Source organism: Mobula birostris, chromosome 11, assembly GCF_030028105.1.
Source record: "Mobula birostris isolate sMobBir1 chromosome 11, sMobBir1.hap1, whole genome shotgun sequence".
NCBI lineage: Eukaryota > Metazoa > Chordata > Chondrichthyes > Myliobatiformes > Myliobatidae > Mobula > Mobula birostris.
The window spans coordinates 106,820,244-106,842,184 of NC_092380.1; the positions used below are offsets into that span (position 1 = coordinate 106,820,244).

Here is a 21,941-nt window from a genome sequence, read left to right on the forward strand (position 1 = left end):
CCCTTTTTCTTCCTTTCAAGTCCTTATTCACCTGTGTTTACCTATGTCATCACTTACTGAAATCTATGTACTTGCACCCCTAGGTTTTTGTTCTGCAGCACTCTCCTGGCCACCGTGAGTTAAAATACTACCAGTAAACAATTTTTTTCAGGATTCAGTGGGTTCAGTCTTTGTAAAAGACTGGACATTAGTTCAAAGTTATAAACTTCATTAAAGTAATAAGTACAGTTGGCGCCTGCTGGTCACATAGCTCTAAATTACCTCTGAAGCAGACTGAGAATGATCTGTGTTGTGAAGGGAATTTGAAGAAGCTTTATAAAATTCACATTTATTCATTGTGCCTTTTTTGACGTGGACATTACAGTCATTATTTCCTATAAATTGTATTTCCCATGAATCATGGATACAAAGCTAATTTTCTGCTCAAAAATATTTCTTCCTTGATTCACACATAAAATGCTGGAGATGCTGCCTGGCCTGCTGAGTTCCTCCAGTATTTCGTGTGTGTTGCTCGGATTTCTAGCACTTGCAGATTTTCTCTTGTTTGTGATTTCTCCCTTGATTGCATGCTTTGTTTTTGAGAGGTTTGTTAATATATTCCCCAGAGTTAAATACAAGTTTTATAGGTTGTCAGTGTGTGGTTTATTTACCATAGATCAACAGTTCTCTCTGGTACTGTTTCTTACGCACTACTGCTTTCAGCAGATAGGCTGAGCTCATTAATTCACCCATGTCTTGCCTGTTTAACCAGTGTAGATTAATTCACATTGAGAAATAAGCTCTGACCTCAAAGTGCCAACAAGTGGTGACAGTACTGGAGTTATTTCATTTCTGTTCTTGATAAAAACAAATAGGTGTTGCAAAAACAATTTGGATTCTTCAAGTGATTTCATGTTCGACCTGACATAGGAAGAGTTCTTTGGATACCAAACTTAATGAAGTACAGACTTTTTATATTACCTGGCCTCCAGCTGGCACCTTGTGCACTAAAATCAGAATGTTGTGTGAAACCTTACTTTTGCTGAACAACATCAAGTAAGTTTTATTTGAACCTGAGTGGTTGACCCTAGAAAATAGAGTGGAAATTGTTCATCACGAATTAAAGATCAGTTATTATATTATACCTAAAAGGGACCGACATAAATTAAGGTAGTTTTATAGGATTTCGTCAACTTTCTTTCCCATAAACTGTGGAAAAAGTATCATAAAGAGACTGTGTTTCAATATGATTTATTTTTTTGTAAGATGATCATGTTTTTATAACTGATGTTGTGTTGCCAAGAAATCTTCTTAAGCTTACCCTTTGTTTCACCTTTTTCACTAGGGCATTTTGAGATATCCCAATCAGAGTATCAAAACAGAGGAGGCTGTGAAGTATGAAAACTATTTGGCTTAGAGTCATGAGAAAGGAAAAATTGCAATTTTGTAGGAGGTAGATTATGAACACACAGAAAAGAGTAAAGTAACCTAACAGCAGATTTTTTTTGTGAAACTTTCTTGACCTAAGCCAGTTTGTCCCTAAATATGTTCAGGGTCAAGAAGCAGAAGTCTCTCCAATCAAAACATTCTGCTTAGGAAATAACTTCTTGCAACAAATAAAAATGTGCTGGCTGTTTGGGGGAGTTGCTGTGGCATGGTACACAATCCATTGTCAGTGAGGTCTGCCATTGCGTGAAGCATCTAGATCCTTCCATGGGGTTACGCATTCATTAACTTTGAGCTTTCTGACTACTTGCATCCTCTTTCATTCAATTTTGATCTCCCTAATAACGAGGAATCTTCAGTACATGTGCATCATGACCAGCATTTGATTCTGTACTTAAATAGAATGTTTTGCACCATTCCACCTGTAGTATTGACCACAATAGTGTTCTTTTGAATAGGTGATCTGTGAGGCTGGTTCACCTTTCTGATAAATTTGCCCTGAATTAGGGTCAAGGTGGAATATCTAGTGACAGCCCCTGCAGTTTAGCTGCTTTGTAAACATTGTAAGGGTACTACAAAGAGATACTTTCTAACAGAAAATGGTAACAAGCCAAAAATTGAGAAATTAGTTGAAGTGAAAAAATGCATGCTTAAAGGAGAGTGGATTCTTAAGGAAATCTTAAAAGAGAAGTGTTGATGACACATATGTTTTGGGAAGGGGTTTCAGAGATTAAGGCTTAAATTGTTGAAGACATTATCATCAGATATGGAGCAAAGAAAGTGGAGTCATTCAAGAGAGCAGAACTGAAAAAGAAACAACAGCATTCCTGAAGGGATAGCAGAGCAGAGATGTTTACAGAAATTGCCAAGGTTAAGATTTCAGAGAGATTCAAAGAAAGAATTTAAAAATCAAGACATTGGTGAACTGGGAGCCAATATCCTACTTCCGTGTACTTCAACTGATTCCACCACTGCAGTTTAGTCTATTGGATCAAGGAACTTATTCAATGGTAGAGGGGTGGAATGAACCTTAAAGGAGGCAGTTATGATTGGTGAAGTAATGGTATCACAGATAGAACTCAAGCTGAGCTAAGGCTTAAATGATAAGTGAGTAGGGGGTTGTCCCATATTGTAATATAACCAGTAAGTCAGCTTAAAACATTGTCAGCATGTAGCAGATTATTTGCTGAGAATTGTTGGTTTCCCATTTCTTCTTCTGGCTCCCTTTTATCATTAATTTGCCCGAGATTGACTGCCTGTGGAGACTTAGAGCTATGATCTTATTTCAATACTGATTTGTTTTGACCATTATAGAAAAATTATAAACCATATACACATATCCCCTCAATTTGATGATACAATAATATATTTTCTCAAATGCCAAATATAAATTTGCTAATGAGTTGCAACATTTGAATATTCCATTAAAGTTGTCTGACAGAAGTTATTGTCACTGGTGTTCCTGCAAAATCTGTTATTTGCAGTGGAACCAGATAATTGAAAATCAATGGAAAGGTAACACAGATTTTGTCTATTCCAAGTTAGGCTGCAATGTTCCATTTCATTTGGTTCCATGATATATTTGATGTGCTCATAAGATATTCTGCAAGTACAAATGATGACCAGTTAGGACGTAGAGCATTACAGCACAGTACAGGTCTCTCAGCCCACAATGTTGTGCCGTCTTTTTAACCTACTTCAGCATTCATCTAATATTTCCCTCTCATATAGCCCTCCATCTTTCTTTCATCCATGTGCTTATCCTAGTCTCTTAAATATCCCTAATGTATCTGCCTCCTACACCACCCTTAGTAGTGTCTCTACACACCCATCATTCTCTGGTGCATTAGAAACCCTGCTTCTGACATTCCCCCCACCGCCCCTTTCCCCTTTATACTTGCCTCCCAACATCTTAGTTATTTCCCCAATAATTTTCAGCTGATTATTTTCACTTTCAGCTGATTATTGCAAACCTTTGAAAGATCACTCCTTAACCACTTAAAGGTATGGTGACAAACCACCATTTAAGAAAATGAGTCCTGAAGAAGGGTCTTGGCCCAAAGTGTTGACTGTTTATTTCCGTAGATGCTGTCTGACCTGCTGAGTTCCCCCAGCATTTTGTATGTGATTTGAGAAAACTAGTTTGTGGCTTTATTTTGTACATTACCTTTAAACTGTTCTTTAACTTGCAAAGTTATTTTTGGAACATAACTTTATATAACTTGGTGACGTTCCATTATACTTTTAAGTGAATAAAAAGTTTGGGTCCAAAGCATTTCCTACACAAGGGATTGCATTTGAAGTGCAGCTAGTGTCACTGCCAAGTGAAAATGGCAACCATTCGATATATGGCTAGATTCTAGATAAAAACAGTCTGATTAATGTTGAGTTGTTCTGTGTTCAGCTGGTCTTGGCTGACGGGAAAATTATTGATCACCCTCAGGGAAGATATCTCCCTTGCTCTTCAGATAGTTCCGTGGAGTCTCTCAACATCTACACAAATAAGCAGACGCGACCTTATTCAGAAGATAACACCTGCAACAGAGCATCAGAATGTAATGATGATCTGGATTATAGAGCAAATTGTGGCAGCTGATAGCTTAGGGGTTCCCTAAGCGGACCATTGGCAATCAACATTTTTTCCCTTAGATTTCTTGAAATTTCATTTATTAACAGTCGAATGCTTGTCAGTGAACTCGAGCAGTGATGTACTAAAAAGGAAGAGGGTCAAAATACAGTTTTAGTTGGTCCTCAGCATTATATCACAGATGGCTTGGATGGAAAAAGTAAGTGCATATAAGTGAGTAATTTATTTTGTAATTATGTTAATTATTTGTTAATGCTCTGATGTGGATTTTGTTAAATTTATTTTAAATATTTTTTAAAATTTGTTTTGCAGTTAAAGACTTGGGATGTGCTACCTGAAGTAGTATACTTGTACCTTGCTCCACCTAGGCAGGATACCTGCCTGATGTGGGCTTATTCAGTTTACCATACTGCTCTCATCCAGAGAAAGTCAGAGTAAGCAAGAGTTGGGTATGTGGGCAGCGGGCCAGGAGCAGGGCAGTCTGCTGTATATGTTGAAGTCTTGCTCAGTAAAGAAGATTGGTTGGTTTGATAAAATTAATCGTATTCATTAAGTTGAAACAGATTTGTTTGGTGGGCAAGGTCACTTCAGATTTCAAATACTGTGCACACAACAGATTACCTTTGTCGCTGTGGAAGTTTATTCTGCTGTTGTGGTGGTGAATAGATGAAGTTAAAGGTTGCTGTGGAGTTTTCATTGTAAAACTTCAGCAATGAAGCATGACCTTTCTTTGGTGCATATCTTTTATCCTCTACTTTGAAATACTTAAGTGCTTTATCTTGTGTGTAATTTCTGCTGTTATGGTAGCAGCATTCTCTAATGACATCTTATAAATAACACAGCACTAGGTTTGTACTCCTACCTCTAAGTAAAAAAAAAAATCGGGAGGTGCATGAGGTAATTTGCTTTATTTTTTCCACCTTGGGGTAGTGGAGGAGGAATAATTACAGTTTTGTATGATGTAGCTTTCAGTAAAAATTGTTTGCTTTATAGTATAAATGTTACAAACTTTATTTTTATCATCACAATAAAAAGCTATGTATCGTATAAAATATAGTTACAGTCCGTTCAGTTTATTGAATTGTTTTGCCAAGTCATACAGCAAATTGGACTACTGCTGGGATAATTAAAGTTTGAGTTTTACTAAGTTTTTATACTGATTTAGTGCATGTTTTAGGCAGCAGAAAGTCGGTATGAAGAACAAATCAGTAACCTTGTGGTGGAAAAACAAGAACTAGAGTGGCAAAAGGTATTGTATTGGTACATAGAAAACATAGTAAAGTGTTAGAAATCATACAAAATGCATACTTCTTTAATAGATGTAGTTAATAAAGAGCCATGAATAGTTTGTGATGATTTGGTTTTGGTGATTTCTCTTGTGAAACGAAAGAAATCTATGATGCTTATTTGTTGTTCTTTCTAACACAATTTCCTTTGTTTGCTACCTCAACACGCATATATACACTTTTACTTGATGGGAAGTTACAGCTTATTCTACTACTGGCCACTTATTTTTGGTGCCATGCTACTCTGAATAAATAAAATAGAATTATGATGGGTTGTTGACAGGTTGTTTGTCTCTGGGTAATCCCAACAGCAGGCTCCTATTGTGACTTCTGGTAGTCTGATGTACAATTGTTCTGTAGATTGATTAAAACAGTAGCACCTTACAAAAATGCTTTTTCATCTATTTGTTTTAACTATTTTTATATTAAACCCTTTAAGTTACAACTAACCAGATTAGACTGGGAGCAATTGGAATACTGTACTTGTGCAGCTTCCATAGCCAGTGATCGTTGATAAAAAAAACCCAGAACTGTCTGTCATTTTAAAGCATTTGATTCCTGTGTAGCAAACAACATTAATTTGTGAACTTGATCACAATGTACAGTGCAGAAATCCCTAATTCCATGTGCAATAAATATTTACAATGAATCTTGATGTGTCCTGTTCAAAAACATGTCTGAAGGCATCCAGATTTATTGGTTGCCCTCTCGTATCTCACCTCCCCCTGCTTCAGTAAGGTTTTCTTTCTCTTCAGTGAACAGAGGATCTTTCTCCCTGCCTTACTGCTTGTGCACATTTGAGTTGTCTTGAAGTCCAGAAAATCCCTTGGCTGGGTAGCTGAAGATCATGAAACATTTGGTAGGGGGTGTACTTAGAATTTAGTATGTTAGAAATTGATGTGGTGAGGCAAGCTGCCTGATATAGGTATTGAGAGTTTTTAGATTTGAGCCTAGATACATTAGTAATTTCGTTTTCTGCATTGCTATTAATGGTTTATGTCATGGTTTATGCATGTAAGAATGTAATTCCTTAGGAATATTATTGATTAGAAAACCGACATAGAGAGAAAAAGATTTGAGCTATATGATTGGTGACTAACAAATGTGAAATAAGCACTGAAGAATTGAAAGGTAGTCATTGAGGAAAATAAAATGGTCATGACACGATGGCTGTCATGATGGAATTAGATACTAAACTATATATGCCATTTATTGATTTTGTAGAACCAATTGATGCTTGAATAATTTTGGAAGGAAAAGACAAAATGTTCACAATACAGAAATTAAATATTTTATATCTGAAACACCAGGAATGCTTTTTTTTAAATGTTCAATTGCTTTATGTTGGGGAAATGCGTAGAGTTAAAGAGCATTAGTAATGGACAGTATTCTTTAAAACAATTGTGGAAGTATTTGGCAACTTGGTCACAATAAACAACTTCATTTAGTGACAAGCAGACATGTAACCCTACCTAGATGATGGTTTTGTATGTTTCTACTTGAAAGCTTATTGAGATAAACTGTACATTCAGTCTTTTCATAAAGAAGTTTTAGAGTTTTTTCTTCTTTCTGTCCTTGCCCCCTTTACCCAGAAAATTAATTTTCCACACAGTCTTTGCTTAAAAATTCACGCCTGATCACTCTGCAAACTGTAGTACTCATTGATCTCTGCTTTTAAGCCATATAACATTATTTAAGGTCAGCAATTGCATTTGAATTATTGTATATAACAAGAACAATCCAAGCTCAAATGCACTGTAGTACATTGAAATTTGATAATCTCAAAGTCATTTTACAATTATAATTAAAATATATTAACTTGTTTGTACACAGATGTATTAATTACAAAACTGTTGTATGTAAATATTGTCATCTCTTCTCGCTGTTCACAAAAGGCTGACATTTGCTTCCTTTAGTTATTGACAATAGCTTGGTTCACTGATGTTTATTTGCAAAGCAGGAATCATTACAGCATCAGTACAATGCATTATCTAGTCAGCATGAAGAAGCCGTATTTGCCCTAAAAAAGCAGGTATGTATCTTTTGTGATCGATTTAAAGAAAAAATGTATGCCAATAAAAAGAGTTTGTGACATAAGATCATTAAATTCTAATGGTACATAAATTTTAATAATGCAAAAGCTCTATAGCTTAATCTATTTATATTGTTGGAATATGGGTTTTTAAGTTTTATTATTAAAGTATTCTTGTGATATTTTGAACCATTCCATTGTTTGCATAAGATGGATATAAGGCAGTACCAAAGATAAGTAATTATTACTGGTTAAAACCAAAAGGCAATATTCTTAATAACATGCCTTAAAATTAAAATTGCATATGTTCATTTAGGTATATCATTTATTTTCACGTTTAAAGTATCTAATCAACACCACACCTTTTAAGCTGAAATTCTTAGAACAACATTGGGTTCTTGTGGGCTATCCAACACTGCTTAAATCTAGTATTTTTCTGTTGTCTTTCATCAATTTAGATAAAATATTGACTTGCATATATTTTACTTGTTGATCTTTCTTAGAATGTTCTAACGAATTATTTGTGGACATGACAGTAAGACAGTAATTATCTTGCATAGATTTGTACCAATGCAAGCAAAAATACCTTATTTTAAATCTGATTTAAATTTTATAACATGCGACCTATGAAGTATAAAAGTAAATTGTGGCCAAGTGGAAGGGAATTATGATATGGGCTTGTTTTAACTTTATTTTAATAAACATTGATATTAACTGGAGTTGTTCCTTACAGTTTCAGACCCAGATAAATGCAGTGGAAGAAAAAAAGGTATTACTTATTTTGAATGCTATAGCTGCATAGAAGAATACACATTATTTTAAAAACTTATTTGCTAATTTTTTGTTGCTGAAATTGTGAAATACTGGACATAATAGTTTCTGGAAATCTGAAACTCAGGAGAATTCTGGGAAAGACCAATAGGTTAGGCCGTATCTGCAGAGAGAGAAAAAGTTGTATAAGAACTGGCCAGGAATTGAAATGCAAAATACTGGCAGAATCTTGTAATAAAAGCTGAAAATGCTTTAAATGTTCATTAGGCCAGGCGGTATCCATAATAGAGTTAAAACCCCAAATATTTCTCTCACTCTTAAGTGTAGCATGATTTGCCGGCATTCATCCTTTAGATATCCAGCAACTGCTGTGATCTGGTTATCACCTTTCCAACAGGTTTTCTGATCCTCTGTTCTTCTATTAAAATGTCCTCTGGACAGATTAATTGACATTAACAAGCCTGCAACACCCTCTCCTAATCAATCGTAATCTGTGTCATCCATCTTGATCTCCAAACTCGCTTTGTTCTTCCCATCCCTCCCCCTTCTCTGCAGGTTTAAACAAACCTGTTTTGGAAATGTTCTCAGCTTGGGAAAAAGTTAATTGATTTGAAGTGTTAATTGTATTTCTTTATCCTCTTTACCTGGTCTGATGAACATTTCCTACATTTTCTATTTTTAAGTTTGTAGCTTCAATGCCTTTTTGACTTTATGGTTATTGTGTCTTTTTCTGATTTAGCTATTGTTTCAGTTTTATACTTTTGTGAGATGCAACTGACTTTAGTAATTACAAACGGTAATTGTCAGTATATTAGTCTTAAAGGGAGATCTACAAAGTTGTTCCTGCCAGGAATTTTGTCAACACAATTATCAAAACTAAAATTTAATAATGGAAATGGATCTTAATTTTAATTTGACTCTTCACAGAAATAGGCAGTTGCCAGCTGATAATTCACATAATTTATGACTCCAAAAAAAAGTAAGCAAAAAATCTGCTTCTCTAATGATGTTTGTCTAATAATCTTTGTTTGGATGAACGCTATACAGTGCATTAGAAAAAAATAAGTAGGCTGTTGGACAAACAAATATAAATTTTCTTTGTTAATATAATAAAACTTTGTTCATTTTATTCAGCACCTCCAAATTAAGTTCTTTGCATGTAGAAGAATGCCTGTAGATCAGATGATAACATAACGTATATTGTCTGTTACAGGGAAAATTCCAACTTACATTGGAGTCAAAAGAAAGGGAAATCAGTGGGCTGAAGGAAGAATTAAAAGTATTACAGGTAACACATGGATTAGTGTTTCACATTCTCAAAATAATATTAGTGATGCAGAATGTAGGATATGAAATAAGTATGAATATGGCCTATGGTTGCACAGTAGCAGAACCAGTAGAGATGCTGCCTCACACCTCCTGTGGCCCGGGACCAATCCTAATATCTGGCGCTACTTATGCCGTCTTCTTATGCCTGCATCCTTCAACATCCCAAAGACTTGCAGGTCTGATAAATAGAGTGGTATGAACTGGTGGGGGTGGGAGGAAGAGGAGATGGGGAAGAGTTGATGAGAATGGGGGAAGATTGAGTAGCAGGGAAATTAGTGGAGATGACATAGATTTGATGAGCCAAATGGTAAGGAAACAATGAATTTAATCTGAAAAAAGCATTGTATCATAATTAAGCATTTTAACTTCAAATTTAACTTGAATAGTTGCCGAAATAAACTAGATGCTACAAAGGCAATTTTTAAACTTTGTAATATCTTAAGGCAATTCTATTGCACTTTGTTGAGTATTTAATATTTCAGTAATATTTGAGTAATGTTGTAAGTATATTGTTTTTTAAGCAGTTATTTGTTTAAATGATTCATTATGGTTATATGTACGTCAAGCCATCATGTCATATCTGCGCACCTTGATTAAAGTAAAAACAAAGTACATATGCTTATCTGCCGGCGTTTTGTTTTCCTTTCAATTAGTTTTAATGTCTTGGAGTTAAGAAGTATAACAGACTTGATTAAAGTTACGCAATAGCCTGTTTTTAATCAAACAATTATTGTTTTGCTTATAAATTATCAATATACTAAATCAAGGGTGATGTACAATTGAATATAAAAAAAAGAAAACCAGAGGCAGATAATATTTTGTAATTAAGTGAAGGTTATAAAATTCTGCATTTACCAATTGGAGTAAATTGTCAAATTGTGTATCAGTTTGTAACAAAGGATTCCATAGTAGACAGTAAATAAGCTATATTAGCAATTGTGTCTTATTATTATTTTTGTACAATAATATCAGCCTAGGAAGGTTGGGATTAAATTAAATGTATCAAAGAAGCTGGTTTTTGAATCTTTAATAATGTACATGCACAAACAGATTAATGTTCATGCTATTTATATATACATTTATATTAAAATGGAATAAATAGTAATCGTAATTTTAGACTGACACAGTGATAACTGTTATTGCTCCATTAATGAAAGTCATATTAACAAGGAAGTGAATAATTTATTAAGTAAATATCATACAGAAGGACTAGACATAATTACTATTTTTTTTTAGTAAGAATGGATTAATTTTGTATAAAATACAAGTTGTTTCAAGCACACCAAGTCTAGGTAGAGAGCTTCTGTGGATAGATTACCTGAGTAATTTGATATCTAGCTCTTGAAAAAGCAGTATCTAAAATGAAGCCAGTGACTGGAACCTCTACATTAACTCTTGGACTAGATGTTTCTGACCTCATAAGTGCTGGCAAATATCATACTGTCTTATCTATATAGGTCTCGATATCATTTAATGTAAAAAATTACATTATCTCACTTAGAGAAGGCCAAGAGTTCTTTTTATTACTCTACAGTACCTATGTGTCATGTGCAGCAGAGCACAGCAAACCCTATACATCACCTATGCTATGTCACAGACTGAACAAGCCAAACAAATCCTTACAGCTACAGCGTAAAAGGTCAGGCAAGAGGAGATATTTTGTAGATTTTGAAAGCACACCCTGTATTAAGTAGATGATTAAAACAAGCAAAAGGTGACATAAGTAACTAACTACTTAGTTTACACAAGAATTTTAATTAAATCAGAGTACAGGTATGGAAAACAAGAAAAAAGGAAAACTGAAGTTTGAAAAATAAACTGCTATTTGCAATGATGCAGTAAGCAAAACATAGCTGTTCAGTTGAGGATTTGGGTTCGTCCAACAGTTTAAATTGAAATATTTTTTGCCAGCTGATCTTGCTTTGCGGGATTGCAAAGTCTCCAAAGGTTTCTTTAAAACACATTGTGTGAGATAAAAAGCATTTAATTCAAAATATGGTGAGTGCAATAAATTGAAATGAGCCTAGTCCTTCACAATTTTCTTCTGAATTGGAGCATAATATTGTAATATATTTGGAAGTAATATGTTAAGTATTGCACATTAACTAGCATCACAGAGAAGTACAATAGAACTGGAAAGGTAAATGTTTTTATGCTTTCTATTTTTCCCTGATATTTTGCTCATGCTTATTACATTTATTACAAGAAAGAAGTTATGATGAATCACATCATGCTTGTAGGTTTTAAAATGATTTTTGTGATACAGGTTTTGAGCAATTGTGTTTCTTTCACCCAATCTGTTGTTTTCATCTGAGATATTAACAGCAAATATGTACCTTCCACTCAGGTTTCCAAGTATAATCTGGAAAAGAAGCTAAGTGAATTGGTAAGGATTATGTTGTTATCCAGTCATGGTCAGGCCAGATAGTGAGATACAAAACATAAATGGGATGGGCCTACAGTAAATTGTAAGAGGAAAGCAGTTGGAGATTCAAACTCAATCATTCAGTTGATTGTTTAACTGATTTCAGGCAGTAGTTGCTGATGATTCTTCTTTGTAAAACCTGCTTAAGACATGACTGTAGAAAAATTTCATTTTGTTGATCAGAATGAAATGCAAAAGTAGGCAATACAAACAATATTATAAACTTGTTTATATTTTATAATATAATAGACACTGAATAAATTGTGTATTGTAGGTATATATGCCAGGTTGAATGTTCTTGCAGGTCGTATTCCATTGCTTCTTGATGCCTCTGTTGTTGTCCCAAACTGTTGTCGTGAAAGAACCAAAATTTCATCTATTTTCCCTTGCATTGATTCCTTCCTTTTTCTCTTTTTCCATTATCCTTGTCTGTTACCTGATAACCTCAAATCTGTGAACCCTGTCCTTCCCTACCAACAGTCTCTGCTGATGAATTTTGCATCTAAAGTGAACAATTCCAGTGATCTCCTGGCTAGCTTCTCATCCTCCATGTTGTTTAATCCTTACTTTATCAACACTGCTCTCCATATTTCATCCAACACACTCTCACTCACCTCTGACCTTGGTAATCTGTGTTGGTTCCTGATCTACCATTGGTAGAATGTTAAAATTCTTAAATCTTGGGTCATTTCCCTTCAGGATCATTTTAATTTACTCCACTTTTTATTTCTGTTTGACTATATATCTTCCACAGTATAACATTAGTGTTCATTGCTGGAATTTGTTCTGTAAATCTCTCTGCTTTCCTTTTTTTTCTTTAAAAATGGTCCTGCTGATCACCTTTTCAATCATTCGTCTTCCCGCTTGGTTGAATTTATTTTTTGTCAATTTCTGCAGAGTACCTTAGAATCTCTTTAACAAGATATAAATGCAGTTTGATGATTTTTTATTACTTATAAACACATGAACCACTCAGCATCAGTTGTTCCCTTCCTGGCGGTCCTGCTGTCTTCTCTTCCCCCTTCCAAACCCTCCTCAATGGATTCATATGTACCCAGGACCTCATTTCATCATTGTGTGGTGATACTCTAACCTCAGGAGTGTAAAAATATGTTTTTGAAACTGAATTGGTGATAGATGCATTTATTTACTGTTTTCTAGGAGCAAAAAGTACATTTGCAGAACATAGCAAAGGATAACCAGCTTAGTCAACTGAGTAAAGTTGAGAAGCGATTTGCAGCAATAAGTCATCAGTGTGGATTAATCATACAAGCTCATGGAAGGTTAGAACAGAATGGTAAATAAACTCTGTAAATCTACGCATCATATGTGTCTATGCATTATAAGAACATAAGAAATAGGAGAGTAGGCCATCTGGTCCACCGAGCCTGCCCCGCCATTCAGTAAGATCATGGCTGATCTGTCTGTAAACTCAGCTCCATCTACCTGCCTTTTCTCCATAACCCTTAATTCCCTTACTATGTAAAAACCTATCTAATTGTTTCTTAAATATATTTAGTGAAAAGCCTCAACTGCTTCCCTGGGCAGAGAATTCCACAGATTCACCACTCTGGGGAAAAATAGTTTCTGCTCATCTCCATCCTAGATCTTCTCCCCTGAATCTTGAGGCTATGTCCCCTCGTTCTAGTCTTGCCTACCAATGGAAACAACTTTCCTCTTCTATGTTATCTATCCCTTTCAAAATTTTGTATGTTTCTATAAGATCCCTTCTCATTCTTCTGAACTCCAGAGAGTATATAGTCCCAGGCAACTCAATCTCTCCTCAAAGGCTAACCCCTTCATTTCTGGAATCAACCTGGTGAACCTCCTCTGCACTGCCTCCAAAGCCAGTATATCCTTTCTCAAGTATGGAGACCAGAACTGCACTCAGTACTCCAGGTGCGGCCTCACCAGTACCCTGTATAGTTGCAGCATGATCTCCTTGCTCTTGAATTCAATCCCTCTAGCAATGAAGGCCAACATTCCGTTTGCCTTCTTAATAACCTGTTGTACCTGTAAGCCGACTTTTTGCGATTCATGCACAAGCACTCCCAAGTTCCTCTGCAAATTAGCATGCTGCAATCTTTCACCATTTAAATAATAATCTGCTCTTCTATAATTCTTTCCAACGTGGATGATCTCGCATTTACCAGCGTTATATTCCATCTGCCAGACCTTGGCCCATTCACTTAACTTATCTATATCCCTCTGCAGACTCTCCACAACCTCTGTACAACTTGCTCTTCCACTCAGTTTAGTGTCATCAGCAAATTTTGCTACGCTACACTCAGTTCCCTCTTCCAAATCATCAATGTAAATGGTAAACAGCTGTGGGCCCAGCACCGACCCCTGCGGCACCCCACTCACCACAGGCTGCCAACCAGAGAAACACCCATTTATACCAACTCTCTGCTTTCTATTGGTTAACCAATCCACTATCCATGCCAATACACTTCCTCCGACTCCATGCATCCGTATCTTATTTATAAGTCTCTTGTGTGGCACTTTATCGAACACCTCTTGAAATCCAAGTATATGACATCCACCTATTCCCCTCAATCCACTGCACTCATTATGTCCTCAAAGAGCTCCAGTGAGTTCGTCAAACAGGACCTGCCCTTTCTGAATCCATGCTGCGTCTGTCTAATGGAACCACTCCTTTCTACTTTGTAAATGTTTCGCTTTTTCTTCCCTAATGACAGCTTGGAACATTTTTCGGACTACAGATTTTAAGCTAACTGGCCTATAGTTGCCCGTCTTTTGCCTACATCCTTTTAAAAAAAAAAAGTGGCATGACATTTGCTGTCTTCCAATCCGCCAGGACCTTCCCAGAGTCTAGAGAGTTTTGATAAATGAATACCAACGCGTCTACTATAACCTTGGCCAATTCCTTCAGCACCCTAGGATGCGTCCCATTAGGACCAGGGGATTTATCTGCCTTCAGGTCCTCTAGTTTACTCATCACTATCTCTTTAGTGACAGTGATTTTATTGAGGTCCTCACCTCCCATTTCATCCATAACATACTTCTTTGGCATATTAGACGTGTCCTGCACCGTGAAGACAGACACAAAATAGTCGTTCAATGCCTCAGCCATTTCCTTATCGCCCAATATCAATTTCCCCTTATCATCTTCCAAGGGACCTACGTTGACTTTAGCCACCCTCTTCCGCTTTATATATTTATAAAAACTTCTGCTATCTGCTCTTATGTTCTGTGCTAATTTACTTTCGTACTCTATCTTCCCTTTCCTTATTTTTTGTTTAGTTGTTCTCTGTTGCTTTTTATGATTGGTACACTGAAAATAACATATTGAAATCAATTAGGAAGAAATGTGAAAAGACAATTTAGTCTATTTGAACCATCAGAGGGTGAAAATTCCATGGCAAATAGAAATTAATCATTTCCCTCTTGGAATACAACCAAGGCTGGGAAACTATATTTTTTTTAAGCTTCTAGGAAGTTTATCTGCATTAGAAAGTTACAAATTAATGGAAGTTCTAAAAAGTATCTGCAAAAAAGTAGAATAATCAGTGAAGTGTCTGTATGGATAATCTTAAGAATTGTTTTTAGGCACTTAAGTAACCTCTGGGAAAGTGACAGATATAGTTTTAAGGAATGATGACGTTTACGTTGTGGCGTGTAAGATTAAATGGAGTTAATTTTGTTTATAATCATGATGTATGTTTACTACTGTTGAAAGACCTGATTTCTTGAGTATCTTCACTTATTTAAACCAAATTGATTCAGTAACCTTCCGGAATTGCAATACAAAGTGAAGTGAACTATTAAGCTATTCAGAAAGAACTGTTCTGCTTTATATACATGTAAGATGCATATGCATTGGTGTGTTAATCTTTAAATGCTTCTTAGCAAGTGTAAAGCAATAATTGCAGACTCCTATGATATGTACTGCATACTGTTAATATTGCATTATGTTTAGATTCATTTTGTTTATCCTTATTTTGAATCTGTACAAACCTGGAGCAAGTTACCGAACAATAATTTCTTACAAAATTTGATTATCATTTGCAGGCACCAACCTTGACGTAATAAAACTCAAATTCTCATAGGATCATTGCATTAGCAAATTTTCTGACTGGTTTTCCAGTGCCTCTGGTGACTCTGACAAATTTCCAAGGCTCCCACTGGAGACCTGCCAATAATTAGGTGGATTTCCCTGAGAAAGGGAAGAAACTGAAATGCTATGGTAGGATTACAGTTGGTACAGCAACCTGAAGGGGGTGCAATGAATATATTCTGTGAAATAAGGTGGAAAGTTACTACAAAAATAAAATCTACATGAAGTACTACATTCAAAAGTACAGAATCAATGAGTGTAGCATCTCATTGATTCAAAAGTATAGTATCAATGAGTACAGGTTGGCTCTTGAGATATAGGAATAGTGTATCCTGCAAATTGAAATATATTGGGAGTACAGGCAACTGAAACAATTGGTGCTACCTCCATAAACTCCAAATCAGCTGGATGGTACAATAAAACATCCGAGGATTATTAATGTAAATATGCCACTTGCGTCTTGCCATAATGATCGTCTAGCAAATATTTTGAAGCATCAATGCTTATACACTTGCCAGTCTTTCAGCCCTGAACTGTCTAAACAGTAATGCTGAAAAATCTCATGCTGTTGTAAAACAGATTAGAGCCGGCTGCCTTCTGGCAACCTCGACTATAATTTATGCTTTGATTATTGGCCCACTGGTTTTGTGGGTCTTACGTTTGAAGGCGGGGCACTGAATGATCTATAGCTCAAACCCTTCATCATTGCCATCTCAGCTGCTTTTGTGTCAAGATCTGGTTACTAATTTTCTTCGATCAACTCAAAATTTGTACAACTGCTCAGACAGACTCCGCTCTGTAACTTTGAATGGGGAGTTAAGAATACAGAACAATGTTTTCCCCATATACGGTGCATATTTAACTATTATGGATAATTCTCCACCATCGAGGATATCTACAAGAAGCAGTGCCCCAAAAAAGACAACATCTATCAATAAAACTTTCACCATCTACAGCATGCTCTTCTCTCCTTACTACTGTCAGGGAGGAGGTACAGGAGCCTGAAACCCAATACTCAAGAAAAAAAAAGCACAATAAATATAAATACGTAAGATTATTCCATATAAATAAGCCAATCTTATATATTTTTATTTATTGTGTTCTTTATGATTATTGTATTTTTATGCTGCATTGGATCTGAAGTAACAATCATTTCCTTCTCCTTTACACTTATGTACTGAAGAATGACTGTAATCCATTTTACCTAGCCAAAGTTCAATCAGATTTACTGACCAGGCTGGTGGTTAGGCTGATATTGCTCTGAAGAAGGTGCCAAGACTAGATGGGTTTAATTTCTGATACTGGGATGGACAATTAAATGTAGGGTCAGTCTGTGGATCCCACATTCTTTGAAAGAATATATATATGAAAGGTTGGGAAAGGGTTCTGCTGTTTGCTTCCTGATCTTGAATGGGACTAATCCTGGGAACCTTGTATAGGAGTGTGAGTATTAGTCAGAGTGGAAATCAGAGCCAGATTTATTGTCACTTACATATAAAGTGAAATTTGTTGCTTTGTGGCAGCAGTACAGTGCGAAGATTTACAAATCTATAAACTACAAAAACAAATAAATAGTGCAAGAGAAAGGAATAACAAGGCAATATATATCACACACGTCAGTTACGTGCGGTCCAAGGAACTTTGTGTTCTCCACTCTCTTCACAGCAGAACTATTGATGTGCAATGGAGAATGGTCAACCTGTGCTTTCCTGGTCCACGTTAAGACTCAGGTTGTTGTTCTCACACCATTTGACAAGACTCTCTACCTCCTGAATGTATGCCGAGTCATCATGGTTGATGTGGCTAACCATTGTGGTATCATCAGTGAATTTGATGACGTGTTTTCAGCTGGATCTGGCTGTGCAGTCATGAGTCAGCACTGTGAACAGCAAAGGACTGAGCACACAATCCTGGGGGTGGGGGCATGGAGGGTGGGTACCAGTGCTTAGTGTGATGGAACTTGAGATGCTGCTGCCAACTCAGACTGACTGAGATCTTTCCATCAAGAAGTCCAAGATCCAGTTACAGAGAGGGGTGTTGAGTCCCTCCGGCCTCTGAGGGATGATCGTGTTAAACACTGAGCTGAAGTCGATGAATAATATCCTGGCGTACCAGGCATAGTCTTTGAGGTGGGACAGAATGGTGTGGAGGACTGAGGCTATGGTATCATTTGTGGACTGGTTTGAGTGGTAGATGAACTGGAAATGGTCTAATGTAGCTGGAAGATGGGATTTTATATGATCCATTACCAGCCACTCAAAGCATTCCATGGTTGTTGAAGTCATTGGGTGGTAATCATCTGGGCCAGTTATCATTGGCCTCTTGTGCACTGGAATGATGATGGTTGCCTTGAAGCTTGCAGGGACAGTGGACTGTTTCAGAGAGATATTAAAAATGTCTATTAAGACTTTTTTTTTTAGCTGGGCTGCTCAATTCCTCAGCTCCTGACCAGGTATGTTGTTCTGTCCTTCAGCTTTGCATGGGTTTACCATGGCTAAGGTGGTCCTCATCTCAGCTGTGGTCAGACAGAGTGCCTGTTCCTCAGGAAGAGAGGAGCATTCCTTGACATTACGTAACTTTGTCAGGTCATGCATAGAAAGCATTTGGCCTATCAGGAAGAGAGGTGTTACTATTGTTGACGTGCAGGGTGGACTTATAATCGTTTATGGTTTGTGTACCTTGTCACATGCTCTGCGTGTCCCTGGTGACTGCGGATTTTTGTGGTTTTCATGCTTTGCCTTCCTGATGGTATGGGAGAGTGCGGCTCTTGCTGACCTTAGAGCTGTCCTGTTTCTGAATTTGAAGGCAGTGTTCTGATTCCTAAGCAGTGCCCAAACCTCTGCAGTCAGCCATGATTTCCAGATTTCCTGGGCAGTGCAGTGTTTAATCCCGGTAATATCCTCAATGCACTTTCCTATTTAGCCAGTCACCATCCCAAATATTCATTAATGTTGATATGATTGTAAGTAGCCGCCTCCCTGGATATGCTGCCATCCGTGCTTTCGAAGCAGTCCTGCAGTGCTGAGATGGCACTTTCTGGCCTAGTCCTGATCATCCTGTCAATTGGTTTGACTCATTTAACCAGTGGTTAGTAAGCAGGGATTAGCAAACAGGATATATAGTCTGACTATCCAAAGTGAGGGTGGGGGATGGTGTTGTGTGCTCTACAAAAGTTGGTATAATTCAGGTCTAATATATCCTCTCCTCTGGTTGTGAAGTTGACATGCTGGTAGAACTTCAGCAGAACTTTTTAAGTTGGCATGATTGAAGTCACCAGCAATAATGAAGACACCATTGGGGTTAATGGCCTGGAGTTTGCAGATTGTACCGTAGAGGTCCTCCACTACTTCATGAACACTAGCACGAGAGGACATGTAAACAGCAGTAATTACAATGGCAGTGAACTCCTTCGGTAAGTAGAAGGGCCTGTACTTCACCATTAAAAACTGTCTATGTAGAGCAGTGGACCACTACTACCGAGACATTCACACATTGATTCATACTGATGTAGATTCACTGACCACCTCCACGGGTCTTGCCGGAGGTCTCAGAATTTCTGCCCACCCGAAAGGAGATTAGGCTTTCTAGCTGGATGCTGAGTTTGGAAAGGTATCTTGAAGCCATGTTTTTGTCAAGATGACTGTGCTGCAGTCTCTCATCTCCCTCTGTTTCAGATGCAGATGCAGGTAATCCAGTTTATTTTCCACCATTCTGACGTTAGCGAGTATAATCGGTGGGAGTATGGACCTGCAAGGATCTGTTTTAAGTCTCGCTTTAATATCAGTATTCTTACCATGCTTCTGTGTTCAAGCGCAGTGCTTCCAATGGCTGTTTCCATGAGTAGTAGTAGTAGATGTTGTGTGGAGCGAGAATCTGCTTCCCGTGTTAGTTAGTGTCTTGATTCGTTATTCCACTCACTAGTGAGGTCAATTTTGTGCAGATTTAGTGTGGGAATAAAGGGGACCTTTTCTGGTTGGCTGCCTGTGACCAGTGGTGTTTTGCAGGGTTCAATATTGGGACTGCTTCTTTTCACATTGTATGTCAGTGATTTGGCTGATTGAATTGCTGACTTTATGGCCAAGTTTGCAGACTATACAAAGATAGGTGGAGGGGCAGGTAGTGTTGAGGAAGCAGGCAGAGTGCGGAAGGACTTAGGCAGATTGGGAGAATGGATAAAGAAGTGGCAGATGAAATATAGTGCAGGGAAGTGTATGGTCATGGACTTTGGTAGAAGGAATAAAGGTGTAGACTATTTTCTAAAGGAGGAGAAAATTAAAAAACTAGAGGTGCAAAGGGACTTAAGAGTCCTTGTGCATGGTTCCCCAAAGCTTAACTTGCTGTTTGGGTCAGTGATAAGGAAGACAAATACAATGTTTGCATTCATTTTGAGAGGACTAGAATATAAAAACAAGGATATGATGTTGAGGCTTTATAAGGCATTGGGCAGACCATATGGAGTATTGTGAGCAGTTTTGAGACCCTTATCTAAGAAATGAGCTGCCGGCATTGGAGAGGTTCCAGAGGAGGTTCACTGAATGATTGTGGGGATGAAAAGGTTAACTTATGAGTGTTTGATGGCTCTGGGCCTGTACTGGCTGGAGTTTAGAAGAATGTGTGTGGGGGGAGGGGATCTCTTTGAAATGTATTGAATATTGAAAAGCCTAGACAGAGTGGATGTGGAGATGATGCTTCCTGTAGTAGGTGAGTCCAGGACAAGAGAGCACAGCCTCAGAATAGAGGGATGTCCATTTAGAACAGGGATGAGGAGGAATTTCTTTAGCAAGAGCATGGCGAATCTGTGGAATTTATTGGCATGGATGGCTGTGGAGGCCAAGTCGTTGAGAATATTTAAGTGGCGGTTGATTTGTTCTTTATTAGGTTATCTAAGAACATCTTAGGTTATGGAGAAAAGGCAGGAGCATGAGATAATAAATCAGGTATGATGGAATGGTGGGGGCAGTTTCGATGGGCTGGATGGCCTGATCCTTTTCATATGTCTTAGGGTCCAACAAGTTACAAAGATTGAATAGCCAATCTGCATTCCGACATGAACTTTGTCACTTGCAATTGACATCACTCTTATGCTGATAAATAGCCTAATACCTCACCTGCTCTTCTGACTATTCTCTTTCAGTCTGTCTATAGAAATGTGGATGGTTCTTCCTTCTGGAATCTTTTCTAATGTTTGTGTTTTCTTAAGAAGTGTGATCAAAATTCAATGCAATGGGAGATTTGGGGATTTTATTTTCTCAGTGAAGTCTGTGTCATAGCTGATTGGGAGTTCAGTGAACTTCTGAACCCAGCTTTCTGAGAACCTCATTGATTTCTTCATTAGTGAAATCTTTAAAGCAAGAGAGATAAGCTGAATTAATATTTATCTCAACTGCAAAATTCATATTATTCATTATGACTTGGATTCAATGTGCCCATTCAAAAGATTTGGTACAGAAAACAAGCAGAGCTTATCAGAGGAAAATGATAAGCATACTTCAGTTACTTTAATGTTTTCTGTTGACCTGCTCTGTGATATCTTACAGGTATGGTTTTGAACTTCAGAATTTGTTGCCAGAAAATTTGAATAATTATTAAGCAAGAGCTAGGTTCTAAATGTCAGTTTTTGTGATTGTTAGGTAATTTTGCAACAAAGTATAGCCATCCTGGGTTGACGTGATATTAGATATCACCATTGTCAGTATCAAATGAAACATTTTGTATAAGATTCCTGTTGAATATTAATATAGGCTGTGAGCAGTTTATACTGAATTGGTTAGTGCTCCTGCTGCTCAATTGGACTTACTTATAATGGTGTGTTGTGTATATATAAATATACTTTCAATATAAGGTACAGTTAAAAATAGAATCCTAGAGGAATATTGGTATGATTTTAAAAAGGTAATTCAGTTTCTAAAAACCTTGATGCAATTTTTAACATTTTCTAATCTGTCCTGAACATTCAAATACAACTGGATGCATTGATTGTTATATACAAAATGCTGCTGATGTTT

The 21,941-nt window shown here is 36.9% G+C and overlaps 1 protein-coding gene across 1 annotated transcript in view; it reads left to right on the forward strand.

Moving 5' to 3' along the window:
- Positions 1 to 21,941, forward strand: part of ccdc73 (coiled-coil domain containing 73) — a 106,564-nt gene that overhangs the window by 9,218 nt on the left and 75,405 nt on the right. Inside the window, exons 2-7 of the mRNA XM_072271382.1 lie at positions 5,190 to 5,261; positions 7,259 to 7,330; positions 8,064 to 8,099; positions 9,315 to 9,389; positions 11,778 to 11,816; positions 13,017 to 13,152. Of these exons, the coding sequence (XP_072127483.1) occupies positions 5,190 to 5,261; positions 7,259 to 7,330; positions 8,064 to 8,099; positions 9,315 to 9,389; positions 11,778 to 11,816; positions 13,017 to 13,152 (430 nt within the window). The remainder of the gene's footprint in view (positions 1 to 5,189; positions 5,262 to 7,258; positions 7,331 to 8,063; positions 8,100 to 9,314; positions 9,390 to 11,777; positions 11,817 to 13,016; positions 13,153 to 21,941) is intronic.